Source organism: Centroberyx gerrardi, chromosome 14 (assembly GCF_048128805.1).
Source record: "Centroberyx gerrardi isolate f3 chromosome 14, fCenGer3.hap1.cur.20231027, whole genome shotgun sequence".
Lineage (NCBI taxonomy): Eukaryota > Metazoa > Chordata > Actinopteri > Beryciformes > Berycidae > Centroberyx > Centroberyx gerrardi.
This window is the reverse complement of record NC_136010.1, coordinates 29,064,979-29,084,635: the sequence shown is the minus strand read 5'-3', so window position 1 is coordinate 29,084,635 and position 19,657 is coordinate 29,064,979. Positions and strand designations below refer to the sequence as shown.

Sequence of the window (19,657 nt, the reverse complement as noted above, 5' to 3'; positions counted from 1 at the left end):
TTGAACACGTTTTTTGCATGTTTTGATTTAAAATCAACCATAATCGAACTACATAGATCTTTTTTTTGCTTTTTGTAAGTATTGCTGATTTTATTAGTGTGAATATAACTGGATTCCCTGCTGTGTTTACCGCTTGTGTTGACACACTTCCGCAGTTTGTGACCCCAGGTAGGAGATATCAAAGCCCGCAAAAAAATCCCACATATCCTACTCATAATTACCACTAGGAGGCTGATGTGAACACCTTTTCCCAGTCGGCAGTTCATATTTATTTATCCGATATGGCATGAATGCAGCATCAGAGAACTTGAACTTGGCAACTACCTCACACAAGTTAAAATAACATCTAATACTGCACTATACAGAGGTTTCAGCCAATGGATAATTGGAAATTAGATGTAGGCAGTGTGGGTGGTGTTGTGTTGAAAGGACGTGTTTTAATCGCTTTTTGGGTGTGACTGTTGGAGATTGCTTTGCTTTCACCACTCAGACTGCTACTTATGTCACTCTGTAGTCATGTTGGTTTACTAATCTTGAAGAACTATATTGCTAGGTGGGTTAGAGTTAGAAAAATAACATTTCATTGTTATTTTAAAAGTAAAATATTTGTTTAACATTGGCCTTCTCGTTTGTGGTTTGGTAGCACGTATATCACTCCGCCGCTTCATCTCGTGCCTAACAACGCCTCTAGGCCGTTTTAAATCATTAAACTACGGCCTCTTGTGGCTTATTGCTCAATGTTACCGCAAATGGGATGGATGTTATTTTTATTATTTTTATAAGGCAAGCAACTGACTTACTGTTTTAAATTTTAAAATAACAATATGGAAAATTATCCGCATCCCAGTTAGACCTGGTCACGTGTAGAGGTTAAATAAACTGTTCCATATTCTCTATAATGAGGGAGACCGTATGCGCCTGAGCATCCACCAACCGTCTGAGCGGCAGACCTCATGCCCTGGCACGCCACCAAGAGGTCTGGTGGCTTAGGCCGGTGATGGCTACCAGGTGGCGTCTGTTATCGTACAAGGGACACGGGCCAGGTACTGGCCGTCTGCTCACCACCCTGCAAAGCGGTAGCCGGAACGAGGTGTACTGGAGGAAGGGAAGACGGATTAGCCACTATCCCACTTGAGTAGTCTCCTCCGCTTTGTGTAAGCACAGTTGGCTACGTGGCACCGCTTCAAAGAGACATCGCGTGACATCAGGAGGACAAAAAGAATTGCTGTGTCACCGGACAGAAAACAAAGAACACGTGTGCCGGCGTTTCAGGATTCAACGTCGATAACTGTTAACTGTGTTTGTGTTTGCGAGTGTCTTCTCATGCATTCTGAAGTAGGTAATGCCATTAAGATAGATGATAAAAATGCAAAAATTTGAGCATTTCCTCTTTATAATGCTACAGTGTGGGCCTTAACCAATTCCATACCAATTTCTGTGCCTCGAGGATGGAATTGCTCAATGAGTTTTCTGTTGAAAACTGCTGCTGAAAATTATATACAGCATGTAACCAAAGGCTAAAGAACTTTTGTCCCTTTGACCAATAGCCAGCATTGCTATTTTATGATTCTATCGTAATCCCTTTGTTGAAATGAGACAACCGCAGCCACAGCTTGTTTTCCATTGTTTAGGAGGAAAGTCAATTATAGCATAAGTCAATTTAAGTTGAACAAAAGCAAAATTAATGTGATCATCACAGGACTGGCATCATTCAGCGGAAGCGCATTTTAATGGGTAATTTTACCGAAAATGTAGTCAGTATGTAGCCTATGGAAACTCAAGTCTGTCTCGCAACATTGTCTGTGGATCCTTTTGTCTCCATCCAAATAGCAACGGCAACATTCCAATGAGGTAACAGTCAGGCTCCAGTTTTTTCTTTTTTGCCATAGGAGACACTTTGTTCCTTTGGCCTCTTGACCTCAAGGTGAGGGACCCAGGAGACACATTCTGCGGTTGTGTCTCAATGTGTTAACAGTGTGGCGTAAACATGGGTGGAATGGTTTCTCCGGCCGATGTCTCAATGGCCCCCTAACATGCCTAACTAACTTGAGGCAAAAGAAAAGCAGAGAAATGTCATGTCAAATGATGTAAGTGATAGAGTGGCCTCTTTTTTCATGTATAACATTTCAACAGAGGCATTTTTGTTCATCTGTGAAGTGGTCACAACTTGTATATATGCTACAGTATTTTACTCACAGAACCCCCAAAAATGAATTCTAGCACTAAGCTTTTATGTTAAGAGAGTTCTTTAGGCTTCTGTCTGAGAAATTGTCTTCCATGAAATCATGTTTGAATTGACCTGGGACATGTAGGACGCCAAGTTCCAAAGTTTTTAAATGGTTCTAAGGTTCAAGGGTTTCACATGTACCCATTTCAAGTGAAGAAATTTTTTCCCATGCTGTGGAAAATGAAAGCAAGGCATCTTCCTAATGATGAAAGAACCCCTTTTTCATGTTGATGTTTGTAGGGAAATAAGAAACAATGGCCTAGTCAAACTGTGTCAAGGATGAATGAAATCCCCCTCCAGCCACCCACGTCCCAACGCCATCTGGGAGGAAAAAGATGACCGAGGGTGACCCCTTCCTTTGCCCCCATGCTCATAGCATGCTGGGATGTGTTGCTTTCCCCCAAAGACCTGTAGTGGCCAACGTCTGTATTTGATAATGATAACATGTTCCTCATTACATCCTTACTAGATGCGCTCATGCAACACTGGGGTCATACTCTTTGAAGATTTATGTCGTGTTCATGTACTACAAGTTTAGGATTCGGGTCTTCAATTTAGATGGTGTTGAATGAAACTGGTCAGATATGGGATAGTTTGCTGAGATATCTAATTGAAAAATGAAGTGTTGGATATGTCACGCAACATTTATCATAGTACCTTAACCCTGCGCTTCAAACAGCTGGAGAGATAATTCTGCGTCTATTCAAATCTAGACAGACTCTTTCAAGAGTTAAGATCTTATCAGCATCAAACAATAGCAGCTGTTTAGATAGCTATAATCTGTACTGAGGCAGTGCTTTGGACAGGATATTTCCCGTTAGGTTAAATGGAAAATCAAATAAAACTACAGTGTAACAGCATGCTACATTCATCCCTTGATTCACGTGTGTCAATAGTCTGTAGTAGAGTATCATTTTCATTCAGTCAGAGCTCAGTCATGCTCCTGTGGAATATCCAGCTGAAAAAATAGGAATGTTTTGGGCCCTTTAATGTCAATCATTGTCTAATTGCCTTAGTCTGAATGGGCCCGTTGGCACACGTTTCTATGTATGGAGAAGGAAAACAAAGCTAGTCTTGGCCCACCACCATGCTCACTATCATACAATGCACAAACGCGGAGAATTCGATACTGATCATTTCTCCAAATGAGGGATTTTTGGAAAAGGAAAAAAGGAATGGGTAATGGCAAAAGGGCTGCCTTTTGTTGTTTTGGAAGACCATTCATCTTTCTGCACTTCCGAGTCCTGCTGCTATTTGATGTGAGTCAACATTAGTCAATAGTTTTCTGTCTAGAGGAAAAATGCATGGATTGCTTCAGCTTCAATAGTTCATAACAAACATGAATTTTAAATTTCATAATGGTTTGAGTGCTTTACTTACAACATTAGAAGGCTCCCACCTGAAAGCACATTAGTGTCTTCCTGGTGAGTCCATCTCTGGTAGTAATGCAATAATTCTTTAACTAGATTGCTTCAGAAGTACTTTTGCTTTAAGTCAAGAAATCTCTCAAATTAATACAAACATACCATAGGTACTAGGCTAAGCATTTAGAGTGACTATTCGTTTTTAGTCAATGCAACCAAGAAGTATTTGCTTGCCACCTGGAATTCTTCTCCAAAATACTAATTACACAAATAAATAAAAAATGTTACAAGTTGTTAAGTTGTGCAGCATTTTATGGCTTGGTGGATACCTTTCTTTTCATGAGCTTGAGGGCAGTATGCGCAACTTGTCCTTCAGCTCTGATAGAGGGATTCGATGTTGGAACCTTTTGTTTTATAATACAGGTTCTCCAACCAGGCTCAAGCCACGCATCGACTCCTTTCTACAACATGAGGTCATCCTCGATGGATTTTTTTTTCTTTGCTTTCTATGCGCTGTCGTCTTGGAAAGTGGTAGCTTCAAAGAAAGTGGTATGTGGAAGCAGTGGAGTGTGACTTGTCAAGAGAGTCCCAGCCCCCCCCCCCCCCCCCCCGTTTCTCATCTGTAATCTGCTAGGAAAAGGCCTGCGCAATGGAAAGAACACCCCCAAGGTGCTAGATGGTTCGGCTCATTCTGGCCAAGCGCCTCAGACCATTGTTGATTGCGTTCTGGCCGCCCCACAGATGTACGGTTCCTTAGGAGCAAAGGCCAGAGTTGTGTCAGACAGCCGATGTCACTTTCCACTTTCCCCTGTTGTGGAGCATGTGTAAGCTGAGACAGAATTCAGAGAGAAGGGTTAGAGAGAATTAAGCACAATAAGCAGTTGTGTGTACACACTCATGTTTCGGCTCATCTCAATTACATGTAGCGATTCTGCCTACGAGAGAGACTGCATCATTTGACTGATGCAAATGCATGTCTCCAGCAACCATCTACTCTCCTGGATAAGAGTGGAGTTAAGGGCAAAAGACTGCAACATCATCACAGTATATTTTTCATTTGTATATATTTTTAGAGGTGTATATGGGAAACCTTTTCCTTCTTGCAAATTGAGTAACCCTCCTCCTCCTTTATTGGAGCTGCCACAGCTTGAAGCTTCCTTAATGGACTTTCCTCACATGCAGTTCTTCCTAAGTCATGTGTGGCCTACACATGATTCCCTACTCATCCTGAACCTTCACATACGCCCACCAGTTGCCCAGCAGATGACTGACCACAGAATAATTGAACAATTTTCTCAATTTTGATGGAGCTTTGACAATGTGATATCACTGGTTTGGGCAGTTCCAGAAACCCCTTGCACTTAACTGAGAGAGCTCCAGGACACATCTCTGTCATTATGCCCGGTTTGAGTGATGATTGAAAAGCGCTTCCATTACATGTCTGTGGATGGCCTCTACCATGATTATGTAATATGCATCGAAGAAATATCCAAGCTTACAAATATGTGCATGATGTTCAAAGTGAAACTAATGTGCATCAATTCATTGGACCTTGATTCAGTCTTTCCTTGAACAGTGTTTAGATAGCCGCTCACATTTCAAAGTTATTATGGTCAACATTAAGGGATGGAGTCAACATTTGGCAAGGGAAAGGCCAAAAAAAATCAGCAAGGATCAAGTGGATATCTTCCTGATTAGATTAGATTAGGTCCAGTAGTGAGGCCCGCTTTTTCCTCTCCTTCTCGCACATGTTATGCTCCGCGGGGGAATTTTCGACGTTTTCCCCAGGGATCAGTCTGTCTCTGTTTAATGAAAAAGCCAAGCCACTTAAGAATGGAAGAGATGGGGATTGCGGATGATTTTACGGGAATAGAGGGATTTGTCTTTCTACGTGGCTCTTTTAGTTCTCATTATCTGACAAGCTAAGTTTGTTTAACATTTGAAAGGTGTTTAGGGGTTACCTCAACTCCCCTGGGACACTTTCTGACCCGAGGTAGTCATTCAGTTTTTTGTTATGATTAATGCATACACGTTGGTGTAGAGTTTGCAATGTGATAAGCTGTTTGTGCCTCACTCTTTGGGCCCATGAGGATAGAGTGATATGTTTCTCTCTGTGTTGGAAATTCAGCAGCCTGTCTCTGTTACCTGAGGCCCCAGTTGCAATACTCAAATCAACATTTTTGATTAAAAAATATACCCAATACTTTTGCCATGACTAGAATTTATAATAGTTTAAAGCACAATACTCAAGACACACTTAGAAGTTCTTTAGAATTAGAAATCCAAGTCCGTTTAAGGTGGTTGGTTGACTTCAATTTTAGAGGTGTAATGATTTTTTCCTCCCCTGGTTTGAAATGATGAACAGCAAGAACTGATCACCCCACAAACCTCCACCCGCACTCTCAGATCTACCAACAGCTTGCTCCTCCGGGCCCCCAGTACCAAGCTCCGCACCATGGGGGATCGGGCCTTCTGCTCAGCTGCACCGCGCTTGTGGAACAGCCTTCCTGCCAACCATCTAAGGGCAGCGCAGACCCTGGACTCTTTTAAGACAGGCCTAAAAACCTTTTTATTCAGGAAGGCTTTTTCGTGTTAACTTTTGTTAGCGATCTCTTTTTTCTTTGTTTTCATTTTTTTTTAAAATGTTTTTAACTCTGTAGCACTTTGAGATTCACTATGAATGAAAAGTGCTATACAAATGAAATGCGTTATTATTATTATTTAGCAATGTCACAGACAGCTCTGTTTTTGATAGAAGAGTTATTAAAAATTCCCAGGCATAAAGCAAGCTGAATGATGGCTCAGAAACATGATCAACCTATTTACACTGACTTTGGGAACGAACTGCAAGTTATGGCCACATTAGGTAGGTTCCGAAGCTTTACTGGAAAAGTTGTTAATGAATTCACTCTCAAGCTATTTCATTTCATATTGTTTACATTACACATTCAAATGCCCTTGTCCTTCACTTAAAAAGGCAATGGATGTTTGCCCCCTCTAAACCTCTATGGAACCAAGCAAGTTTGGACTAAAACCACAAAGAAATTGGATTCAAGATACAGAGCACATTCTCTAAATTTCTATGGCAAGATATAATAAATCATGAAGATTTTACACTTGGTACAACTTAAGCTCAAGCTTTTTCAACCGCCTTCCCCGTGCTTCACAGGAGCAAATTAAAGGAATGCTTCAGTTGGGAAGCGATGCTTGTGGCCCTGAACACGAAGATGGCTTGACAGTGGTCTCGAGAAAGTTTTCTGCTCGCTCGTAGTTTGACGGAGTTCTCACTGAGGAGCACGTTACGTGAGCCTCGTCATCTGGATGTGTTTAGAGTGTGTGTGTTTGGAGCTGGCAGCCAGATGGCTCTGACTGAGGGACAATGAATTCTCCAGGGTCCACAGGAGAGAAAGCTCTTATTTATTCTGATTTGTCTTCGCAGACGAGAGCACATCTGGGCAGCCTTAGCATACCTCGGCAGCTTGTCTGCGGTGGGACAAGGAGGCTTTGCAGTTCTTCATTTTTGATTTGGTGCTCGGAGGTTGATTGTTTGACTGCAGGTGGCAATTTCTGGGTTCAGTCAAAAATGACTCAAGTATACACAAGATAGCCTTGTGATATCGTCAGTATTAGGTGTAATGCTGGATGGTAGTTGTGGAATAACAATGGAACATTGGTTAAAACTGCTTGCTGAGCCACTGAATCACAGCCCATAAGAGTCACAGACAAACACTAATTTACTGAGATGAGCTCACTTTCCCATGTTATGCAACCACACTCTTTCTGTCTAGTTTGATATCCTTCAGGTGCTAGACGCTTGCCCTCTCTGTCACCTATATACACCGACTTGTTTTGGAAATATCAGTCATCAAAGGCTAGATCGTGCGAAAGGACAATATAGGGTGTCATGTGGATTCAAAGGATGTTCAAGATGTTCGACTCGGTTCGTAATCAAGGTTAGAATATGTATTTCACTTCTAAATACCCTGGATGCTTAGGTCTAACTGTAATACAGTTTCCACAGTTCCACAGCAGCTAAACTAATATTGGGTTATAGCTGTCAGTAACAATAACATGCTACATTGGATGCTCACTAATTGCCTTTTAAAAGGAAATGAAGAAGGCTTATGCCCTGACTGTTGTGACACCCCATATCTTCAACACATAAATACAAATGTGGCTCTTGGTTCTACGGGCAACACTAAAGTTTATCACACATATCCTGTATGGCTTCTTGTTGCATAATGGCTGTCTTCAAGAACAACCCACACAAATCTTACAGTAACAAGTAAAAACTTAATTAATGCAATTTATAAGCTCACCACCTGTTTTGTCTGTGAAGCTGACCAATATAACATAAAATATCAAAGCCAAGTATATCAATTGTACATTCAAAATTTCCAATAATTCCCAACATCTAGGCTAAACTGATGACATCACACAAACAACAAAAATCAAGAAGGAACCGTCACTCACCTTGTATATTTTTTACCATCTCAAACACACACCCATCATCACTATACTATGCCACCTATGTTACCTATGCCACTTTATACTGATCATACTGCTGCCTTCCCTGAAATCTGTCGTAGGGAGGGAAAAGTTCAATCCCTGTGGGGGCTTACCTGAGGTAATCAGCATAGGATGGGTCGTCCTGGTGGCTCAGTGGTCTAAGGCGCATACCATGTAACCATGATGTCCTGGGTTTGAATCTGGCCCAGGACCTCTGTCTCATGTCACCCCCCTGTCCCCTAGTCTTTCCTGTTTCTCTCCACTTCCAACTATCTAATAAAGACAAAAAATAATCTTAAAAAACAAAAAAAAACAGCATAGGATGCCACACCGTATCTCGCTCTTCTCTCACTGTGTTTAGTTACATAGAGGGTAAGAGGGGGAATGGAGTGGACGTGAACAAATCTTCCTGGCCAGGCTGCACAGGTAATGTTTATGTATGGGAAACACTGCTAGCCAAGTAGCCAGACCTACTGCGGGGAGTGACCAGGTCTGTGGCTTCTTTCCCTGCGGAGAGCCCATGGCAAAGCAACAAATAGCCAACCTCTCTGCATTGCCTCAGCTGCTAAAATTGAAATAACCGGATGGACATTAAAGGGTAACTTTGGTATTTTTCAACCTGGACCCTATTTTTTTGTAACCATGTCTCGCGAGAGTTGAGTTGTTGCAGGAAGTTACACACAGACCGGCTCAAGCCAAAGGTAAAGAAAAACGTTTTATTTCTCTGTAGGGTCCTTTCCATAATGTTGTCAGACACTTATAATAACAATCTGAGCCTGTCAGTGGCAAAAACAAGCACTTTTAGTGGACGTACATTGACGGTGCGATTTGCCCCGTCGGATTACATTGCAGCTCGTTTCACGGCTGCCGGCTGAAGCGATCTCGCTCAATACTGTACCAATTTCAAAAATTGTTGTCCCCATTAGTCACTTAGACACAAAAAGTTGGGAAAATAGGGTCCAGGTTGAAAAATACCGAAGTTACCCTTTAAGACAAAGAGGCTCAGTCATTTCTCTGCTTTTTTTTTTTCTGCCACTCAAGGCAGAGAGAGACGTGCAGCGGGAATATGGACTCTGATTGGCGAATTGACAGCGACTATAAGTGGCTTGCTTAAACTGCACGAAACTACAGTCTACTAGAAACGTTATTGTGACTAATCCCCTCCCCTCTCTCAAACAGCCAACCATGAAAAGCTGTTTGCCTACAACACGGCCAGTCGCAAACTTTACCCCCCAAAAAAGACAACATACACCAAACTGACTCATAGAAGTGGCCACTATATAGTGGCTCTGTTAAAAATAATCGTTTCGTGTGTATTGTCATATGATGAACACCTCAGTGCATTGATCTACTAATTTGGCAATGAAGTTTTTTTTCAAAATGACTCGTAGTTATCACCTGCTTGTAAAAGTTTTCTGTGCACAACTACGTACAAGAGCACTCCTGTTCTTTGTTGTATTTGTTATGCTGCCTGTCTAGCATGCGGCTTGATACCAGCAGCTTCTGTAGCCTGGGTGTGACCACTTGCTGTGCCCTCTCATCACATTTGTCTGGCCCTCGCCCCGCGTCACGCCCGGGTGTCTGACACACACGCTCAGGTATCCTTCATCAACTCTCTTGCCCGCTGTCTTCGGGACCTCCACCGCATACCAGGTCCCTTCAAACGCTACATTTTTACAGATGTATTGGCCGCAGCCGAGCACGGCTTTTGCAGTTGAGGAAATACAACAGACTTGCGTTTCAGATGAGTGTTTCCAGATGTGGTTTTTGGGGTGGGGAGTGGGGGTTACACACATTTGAGGGACCGGCGTCTTGATGACACATAATTTATCTCCCAAGCATGACACAAGTTGATGCGCTGCCCAACACATTTACCTTTCAAAAATATACACCTTTGTTGAAAGGAAACATTTGTTTAGCATGCCAAAAAGCAAGGCAGTGAGCGTCTCAGTTTACCGGCAGGAGCAAGAGCGTCATTGTTTTGTAAATGCTGGTAATATTCCTTGTCAAAATATGTCTCTTCTCAGAATTTATGGTAGCTTTAGCCGTGTTAACAGTTCAATGTCTTCAAGGTGTCAAGAGGATATTCGTCTCTATTAAATCTTTTTTACTCTTTCTGCTCACATTTTTTCTTAACAGGTCAGTTAGCTTCATTTGACATACTTACATATACCACCTACTCAATTGTTTGTCCATGTATAATCACATACTAGGTCAGTGACGGTGGTACCTACATCCTTTCCTCCCATTTCATCAGCTCTTACTGGTATGCATGTCTAAACTAAACTGTTATCCATTACCTAGAGCAAGCACGAGCTCCCTAAGATTGGGTTGCCAGATTTTGGTATGTAAATTAGCCTAAAACATCCTCTTTGTTTCTGTCATATCTTGCAGCATCAACAATAAACTGCAGCAGCCAGAGGCAGCGTCCGGGGTGTTGGAATATGCCATGAAACATTTTGGCGAGCTGGTGAGTCTTTTTTTTTTTTTAAAAATTTCCCCTAGTCTTTTTTTAATTTATTTATGTATTTATTTATTTTTTTTATTATCTGCTCTGTAAACTAAACCCATTCTCTGTGGGCTGTAGTAAGTGTCTTCCTATCTCCTCCCTATACACACACTTTAACATGGGGATGAGCATCATTTGAGACACGTGCCCCCAGAACGCCCTGTTTCTAATCTGCCGCACGTGGAAAAAAACATCTGCTACACTGGTCGCTAGACAAGTGCAAGGACCAGAGTTATGTACTTCTTTTATCCAATACATGGGCTGCCTTCAGGATTGTTCACTTCAATAATAAGACAGTAACATTCACTTTACTGTTATTGTCTTCCCTGTATATTCTGTAAAGATTCGGACTGCTGGGCTGTTGCTTGCCAATGGTAAAAACATGTAATGCTTCATACCAAAAAACAATGTGTACAGTAATAGTTTCGTAATAATGAGCCAGAGTCTTCTCTGGCTCATTAGCCAGAGTCTTCTCTTCTGTGGTTCCTCGGTGGTGGAACGAGTTACCAAACTCCATTCAATCCGCAGAGTCCCTCTCAATCTTTAAGAAAAGGCTAAAGACCCAGCTCTTTAGTGAACACCTTCTCACCTGATGGACTGTGTAACCAAAAAAAAAACTAAAAAAAAAACTCTTTATCTGCCTCTATGCACTCTATGCACTGCCTTGTAGCACCTATGTCCTGTTGGACCAGAATTTAGCGTTATGGCACTTATTCTCGTTGTTCTCTCCTGACTAGAACCTTGCTTGTGTTGTATTAAAGTCTCATGTGTACGTCGCTTTGGATAAAAGCGTCTGCCAAATGGGAAATTGTAATTGTAATTGTAAATTGTAATAATGAATGGTTTGTAAAGCCCCTTAATAACTTCATTCACTGCAAGTCCCTGTGTGGCTTCTGACCTGCCAAGTGGAAAGCCCACAAAATATGTCACTTCCAAATGTTGGCATTGATATTCATATTAAATTAAAGAAAGGTCTAGTCTTTATGTGATTTTTAGTATGTTATGGCTTTTAATATGTTATGGCTTTTAATATGAACTTTTTTTTTACCTTTTTCAGTAATACCCTAACTGTATGCACAAGGATACCTCTCACTGCTATTACCTAAAGCTCCACAGTGTTTCATGTTCTCTATGGAGGGAGCTGGTCCAGATACCCTTCTAAACAGAAGACAAGGCATTGGACGCCCTCACACAGATTTTCCACATCAATTATATAAGAGGGAAAAGGCATTCTTTGTTACAACATGTCTCCCACCCTGTCACCCTTGTTTTTTTTTTTATTTACAATCCGTCCTTTGCTCTGTTGACTTCAACTAGTTAGCATTTACTGTATGAGAGCACAGTAGTAAACAATACAGAATCCACAAGCTTCCCTGGCAGTCTGAGCATAAATCTAAATGTAAGAAGTTAAATAGCCTTGAAGCGCATGTACATCAATGAATGGGGGCAATTGTGGGAAGAAGCAGGGACGAAGCAGAGCTGTGTTGAAGAAATATCCCAAACGGATCTCTTTACAATATGCACCCACTCGATTTTTATTAAGTGGTTACTTTTAGGCCAAAGTCAAGTTGTTAGCCCACCGACCGTTTCACAGGTGGGGCTCCCAGGGAAATGGCCTTTCCTTCTGTCTTTGTAAGCTGCAATTATGCTCCCCATTAAAAGCACGGCTGAAGTGACGAGATTCAGTAAAAGCAGCTCCACAGTGCACTTCCAGGATCCTTGTTTATGAGGTCAACATTTGGAAAGGTTTACTGTGGGAGGTGGCAGCACTTTTCTGTTTGGTATCCCAGTCAGGCTCATCACCAGGTCGACAAAGGATCTGTGTATCATTGGCCGAGGTCACCTGAAGGAACCCAATACCCACAGGTCACTCTTACCAGGAAGTCAACATTTATAAGTTACAGGTCCAGGAAGGTGTTTCAAGTTGGAATCTCCAATCAACCATGCAGTACTGTCAATGTCAGTTTATTTATATAGCACATTAAATACAAAACAAGTTTGACCAAAGTACTTTACGAGGTGGGGAATAAAAACAGGGCAAAAGGAAATCAGAGAAAGACAAAAGAGAAAGCAAATAAAGCAAATCTACAAACCATAAAGTAAAGACAGATGCAGCAGAAAGCAAAACAAGAAAGACAAAGGATCAGTCACAAACAAAAGCCTTGTAGGAAAGGTAGGATTTCAAACGTTTTTTAAATATATCAATGGAATCTGTAAGTGGTAGGACATCCATAGAGACGGGGCCATCACAGCAAAGGCGCAGTCGCCCTTGGAGGAAAGACGCGACTATAGAGCAGCTAAACGCCCCTGGGTACAGGGTCTAAGGGGCTTGGTGGGAACGTGTGGGTGCAGGAGTTCTGAGATCCATCCAGGGGTCAACAGAAGGATTTTTAAATCAACTCTGCACCTGACTGGGAGCCAATGAAGGGATTTCAGGATGGGGGTAATATGCTCCCTTTTTTTAGAGCCAGTCAGGAGAATACTCGCAGGATTTTGCACTAAGCTGGAAGCAGGAGAGAGAGGCTTTGCTGATACTAGAGTAAAAGACGTTACTGTAGTCAAGAAGGGAGGATATGAAAGCACGTGTGACTATCTCTAGATCAGGGAAAGATAGGAAGGGCTTGATTTTCGAGATGATTCTGAGCTGATAAAAGCTGGATTTAACCATTGAGTTAATCTGTTTGTCAAACTTCAGGGCTGAATCAAAAATACCAGATTTTTTGCATGAGGTTTGACAAAACTGGACAGTTTGCCTAAATCATTACTGATGATGTTGGTGTAGCTCAGTGGACCACATAGGACAATCTCAGACTTTCATTCAGTTGGAGGATATTGAGAGCCATCCAGCTTTTGATCTCATACAGACAATCTCTTAAATTTGCTAAGCAGTGCTGATCATTTGGTTTTAATGGAAGGTAGAGCAGTGTGTCATCTGCATAGCAGTGATAAGAGACGTTATATTTTTGTATGATTCTTCCTAACAGGAGCATGTAGATGGAGAAGGTTTGTAACCTCCAGGTTACAAACATCAATACCAAAAGAAGTTTGGGACCGAGAACATGCTGTGCAAGATTCAATTATTTAATTAGGATTTATTTAGAAGCAGGAATTTACTACTGTTGAAATCACCACGAATTAAAATTCTGTCATTTATGCATAACTAAGGACATCATATCACTATAAAGGCTTTGTCCAGCTTGGGGCGGGGGGGGGGTCTTTAAACCAAAACACAAAATACAGGGTTCTTTCCATTTATCATAAATTTCAAATTGTTCAAGTTCAAGTTCAAATGAAGAAAAGGTTTCAAACGGGTCTTATGAATAACTGCTAGACCACCACCCCGACTATCCGGTTCAACATAATCATAAAGAAATTAAGGTCATTGACATAATAAGAGTCAGTTGTGGAACTTTGTTTAGACCTATGTCTCACTAACAGAGAATCCTTAACTTCCAGCTCAGCATCTGGTAAATAAACAGGGAGAGCAATTCTGAAAGCCTTCCCTTACACCAAAAAGCCATATCAGTAAACTGTCAAATTGTCATGATGACAGACTTGAGAACTCGATTGATGCCAGAGAATTGGATTCAAAGTAAGACTAATTTGTGTGAATTCTTAAAGTCGCATAGTTCCAGTTGTCATGTTTCTCCCGTGTCTCCTTCCTACTGTCTCGTTCACTAGGAAATCCAAGCCACCTGGTACGAGAAGCTGCATGAGTGGGAGGATGCCCTGGTGGCGTACGACAAGAAGATCGACATGAACAAGGAGGACCCGGAGCTCATCCTGGGCCGAATGCGCTGCTTAGAGGCCCTGGGAGAATGGTACGTTAGGAGTCATATCTGTTGTCAGTGCAGTAATTACAAAACTGATGGTCCCACTCCACATTTCTGATTGGCTGAGTAATGCTTTCTGCCTGTATTCCACATAACCCTGCTGTAAGACTGCCATACCATAAGTATTTCTTTCGGAGTCTTTTGATCACGCCTATATACACTCTACCATTGGCGTTTCAATGTAAATGTATTATGCGTGATTCACTGAAGTGATAGAGAGCAGCTTGCATTCTTCAGTTTTCATCCATGACTATAATGGATGGAGACAGTAGATTTGCCTGGAGTTTACCCATCCCTAGCAGCCCGTTCCTAATGAGTCCTGACACTAGGCCTTTTAATGACCGGGCGAAAAGAGAGAGAAAACGGTTTCTCTAAGTTGACCAAGGTAATATTACTGGGAAATGCAAGAAGAGACAACCCACGGCAATAATAGGCGTCGCCAATCCCAAGCTCAATGAAAGCTCACCGCGACTCCGGCTTAGTTCCAGCAACGCCGCCCACCTTCACAGAGCAGTTTTGGGGGAAAAAGAAAAATCACAGAATATCTGAAGGGTCTAAATATGTGGATCGTCACAACGCTCACGACGCTAAGCAGATGTTAATTTGCTTATGTAACCCGGGGTCCCTGTGCCATTGTTGTATACGCTCTGTGATTCATTTTTACAAGGAAATGATTCAAGTGAAGGTGGGCATATGTGTTTGCGTGTGGGCGGGTAAGGCCCGGAGTGACATAACAGTTGACCCAGTCATGTGTCAAAGGAGGCCAGTCTCATGGGAACACATTGTTTCCAGTTAAGGTAAACGGGATTTGTACAGTTCTTTGTTCATGCTGATCTGATGATTCATGTTTTTTGACAGTCCAAACTCAAAGCTGGATGGAGTTTTACAGACCTTTTTAACGAGCCTTTTGTCTAGAATGTAGATACATATTATTTGGAGATACTACTTGTGTTAAATGCATGGAGAAAATTCATTTATTCATTATTTTGAGGTTATAATCTGGATTATTTTTTAGTAGATTGATGAAGTTTTTGCATGTCTATGCGCTCTGTTAAAGTTCTATGCTCATACTTTACTAAAATGAAATGAACAACTAGAGATCGACTTTCATTATGCTTGGACTGTGTCAGTATTCACTGCAAAATCATAGGTATATCTCTTCAATCACACAGTATTTATTTAAGTGTCTTTTCAAGTGAAATTCCAAAGACGTGAATGATGGTCTGCTGAGTCAAATGATAGCCCTAGCTCTTTTCCGCTGGCCCTGCTGTGTTAGGCCACTGCAGACACGCATAGAGCCAATATACTGGGTCTTTTTGTTGTTGTAGCTTCCATATATTATACCATAGCCAGGCAGCTGGAGAACGGCTTCACTCCAATGACCCCCCTTTCCAAACCTGCTTCTCTCTTTTTCTCTCCGTCTGTCCCTCTCCCTCTCTCTCATCTAAGCCTGCTCCAACGTCCTTCCTGTAAAACACATGCGTTGGGTTTCGTCCTCCTGTGCAGTGAACGGATAATGCAGCACTGATTGTTGTTAATGAAGAATTAGCCGTGGTCAGATGCACCTGACCCCGACAGGGACGCGCATCTGTTTTGCTGGGATACATGATATCGTCGGAGTGTTGCAGGCCGTTACACCGCTTTAAGATGTTCAGCTGTAAGAACAAATGAATAAATAAATAATGGCAGATATAATAGAAACCAAGTTTTAGCTCCGGTCATTTTTCCTTCTCATCCTCGGCCAGCTCTGCTTGGCCATACTGGTGAATGAGTTCATCAAATAATGCTTGGCGCAGGAAAAATGGAAAATTTTAATTTAGTGTCTTCACGTGTATGGATGATTATTAACATTGTCTTGGATCTTAGAAGAACCTCTTTGTCCATGGAAGATTAAGGCTGTTCTTACAGGAACAGTGCATGCCTTTTTTTTTGTAGAATAACTTTTTTTTTAGTCAGTCAGGGATGAGACACTTCACTCTTCTATACCTGTGCAATATGAATCTTCATCATGTTGTACAGAAAATAATTTTCTACAAATCATGTCTGTTCTTTATTGAGTAGTATCTCATTAATAGAATCTTCACACTTCCGCTGCGTTTTTTCACACAGCTCCCAGAATCCTTTTCTCGTACGCAAATGAAATTCACGTAACATCGCACAACTGGGTTCTTAATGGTGATTTGTTTGCACTGCTGCAATCCAGTGACATATGGTGATATACATAGCTGAATCCATTTATCATTGTAAGACAGCATACTCTGACGTTTTATAATAAAGCACATAACTTACCTAGCATTCATTCCCTATTCACTAAGGACTCTAAACCAACATTGGGACTCACGTTAGGTCTTTGCATACGCATACACAAAGTACACACACACATGGTCACACATGTACACACACATTAGCACACAGGTACACACTTTTAAGACTTGGTCTATGGAGGCAGGAGGGAGACAGGTGGGAAATGTGTATCTTGTCTGAACGCTTAATTTTTAGTGCAATATTGTTTTTGGATGTGTTTAGTTTTGTGATTTTATCCATTTGGTGTGATTTATGTTGTTCTGGCGCTGGTCGCAAAACAAATTTCCATGAAAATGGTCAATAAAGTGCAATCTTAATCTTATGAAAGGTAGCCTAACATTACTGCATTCTCTGCATAAAAGATTAAGGCAGCTGATCAACTAAGGAGCCTGATAGCTGACATCACATTCAAATAAACTGATAATTCATTATGTCTCTATGTCGTCAGTAACCCTTGTTTGTTCTGCCATCCTAAGCCTGTGGTTTGTCTGTTTCCCAGGGGCCAGTTGCACCAGCAGTGCTGCGAGGAGTGGACGCTGGTCAGCGAGGAGACCCAGGCCAAGATGGCCCGCATGGCTGCTGCTGCCGCCTGGGGTCTAGGTAACCGCTCACATTCTCCCTATCCGAGCTGAACAGAAAACAGTGTGACAGATCTGTTATACAATAAAAGCAAATGATTCATTGGAATTTACACAGACCGTGCAGTGTCAGAGATTTCCTGGTTCAGCGACATAACAAAGGAGTCAGGAGAAAAGACATTGTGCAACAGTGGAAATATTGTTCTCCATTCCTAGCATTGTAGACTTTTGCATGGAGCATTTAGGACCATCTTCTCCCTGACTCAATGCACCTGAAGCCAAGCATTAATGAAAACAGCAACAGCTCTAGCCAAGTCCCCCTCTCATATCCAGCTGGAAATGGCATCTAGTCATAACGTTGACATATCATAACGTGCAATGGTGGAGAAAAGCACTTCCCTCTTGACACGACTGCACTGAGAGCAGAGACCACACGTAGTGGAGAAGCGTCTCCTGAGGCCCGTGGCTTTGACTTTTCCAAATTTAACTGTGAACCCTGAAACGATACCCAACCAGACTCAGAACGTCTTTTGTTTTTATTGGTGTCATTAGGAAACTGAATATTGAGGTTGCTTTCATTTATGTCATCGCAAGCTTGTATGCAGTTTGGTTCAAAGTCACAGAGACAGTTAAACTTTCATATTGCTGCTGTTTCTGCAGGACACTGGGACAGCATGGAGGAGTACACCTGTATGATCCCAAGAGACACACACGACGGGGCGTTCTACAGAGCCGTGCTAGCCCTGCATCAGGACCTCTTCTCATTGGCCCAGCAGGCGAGTGACGTCGTCATCATCCTTCACAAATACACTCAGTGGCGCTGTTCTTTTGCACTCCATGTACATTAAAGGTCTATATTTTTAGAAAACATCCCATAAAGACATGCCACATGGGAATTTGTCTAGTCTCGTGGCTCCTGGCGTTTGCATTAGACTTTATAGCAAGGTGTGAAAAGTTAATGCCTTGTACTAAAAGCTATGGAAAAGAACACGGTAAAGAAATATAAAAATGGCCTCAGCGTTATTCCAGACAGGATCGAATTCCCCCTTCAACTCAAGCCTTTTCATAAAAGGAATAAAATACACAAGCTTTTTTTTTTTTTTTTCCTTTTACAATGTGGTACTTCCTTGGTGTGGAAACATTATGTAACTCCCCGAATCATAAATCATCACAGCTATTCAGCCTTCGGCAAATAAAGAGCCTGTTCCCCCCCCCACCCCCCCCCCGCCTGCCTATCAACAAGGTCTGGTGGTGGTCACTGGTGTTTTCCTCATCTGATGGGGGTTGATGGAGGAGATGAGATTAGATGAGCTCATAGTCCCTGGCGTTGGATCCATTCAGGCTGGATGCCAACGAGTCTAACGAACACGAGCCCCAGCGCTGATACCAATGTACACCTGCTCCTCCACTCTCCTTGGACTCATCCTCCAAGTCGCTCTTTCACCACAAAGCCCTGGAGACTTACTCCCTGTGCCCCCCCGCAGCCACCCTTCCCCATCCTTCCCCCTCTAATTCGGAGATTAGGTCCAGGTGTGGCCTATAGGATTCTCCATCAGCTGAAGAGGGAAAGCCGACTCTTGACTCTCGTCGATGATGAGGCCGTTCACAATGAACAAGGAGGAATGAAAAGCAGATGGAGTGAGGGCGAAAGCTTAAATGTCAACATGAGCTCAGTCTAGTCTTCCGGATATGGTTGGTAATCCTCGTGCTTAAGTCCTTTTGATTCCTTAGGGTTTTTTCTTTCCTCCCTCTCTACCCCCAACAACCAGACATGTGCACCGGGAGTCTCAGCATGCATCTGTCTGAACGGTTTCAGCTTGCTCTGCTTTATAAATCTCCGTGATTGGTCCGTCCCAGCGACGATGTGTAGACACACCAGTGGCTCTCACGCCAACAACATCGTTCGCTGTGCCAAGATTTATGATATACCCAAGCCTCCAGTGTGCGTCTGATTTGTAAATTGTCTCGTGCCTTTTACAAACCGTAGCCCGTGTTTGGGTTTTGAGTTTCTTCGAGCGACCCGTTCACATGGAGGCACGCATACCGCACCGTAGTGATGAAGTAACGTCACCGGGCTTAAACCTAAGTTCAGCACACAGGCGCAACCTTTATGTCGGAGAATGGGAGATTGGTTCACTGGTTTGTTTGTGCTCATGTTCATGCCAGAAGCCAGACACTGCACTTATCAGGAGTCGTCTGGGCTGCACATTTCCAACGAGGCCCCGGCGCAGTAAGTCGAAAGTAAACAGAGCCATAACCGAGTCCAGGCCATAAAGGAGCAGCCTCATTGTCACCTCGTCCCGAACCGCCCTCCCCGCAACCCCCCCTCCTCT

General features: G+C 42.4%; 1 protein-coding gene across 3 annotated transcripts in view; it reads left to right on the top strand.

Moving 5' to 3' along the window:
- Positions 1-19,657, top strand: part of mtor (mechanistic target of rapamycin kinase) — a 90,721-nt gene that overhangs the window by 42,937 nt on the left and 28,127 nt on the right. For all 3 annotated transcript variants that reach the window (XM_071900163.2, XM_071900164.2, XM_078288004.1), the window contains 4 exons: positions 10,495-10,570; positions 14,291-14,430; positions 17,246-17,346; positions 17,985-18,100. In XM_071900163.2, the coding sequence (XP_071756264.1) occupies positions 10,495-10,570; positions 14,291-14,430; positions 17,246-17,346; positions 17,985-18,100 (433 nt within the window). The remainder of the gene's footprint in view (positions 1-10,494; positions 10,571-14,290; positions 14,431-17,245; positions 17,347-17,984; positions 18,101-19,657) is intronic.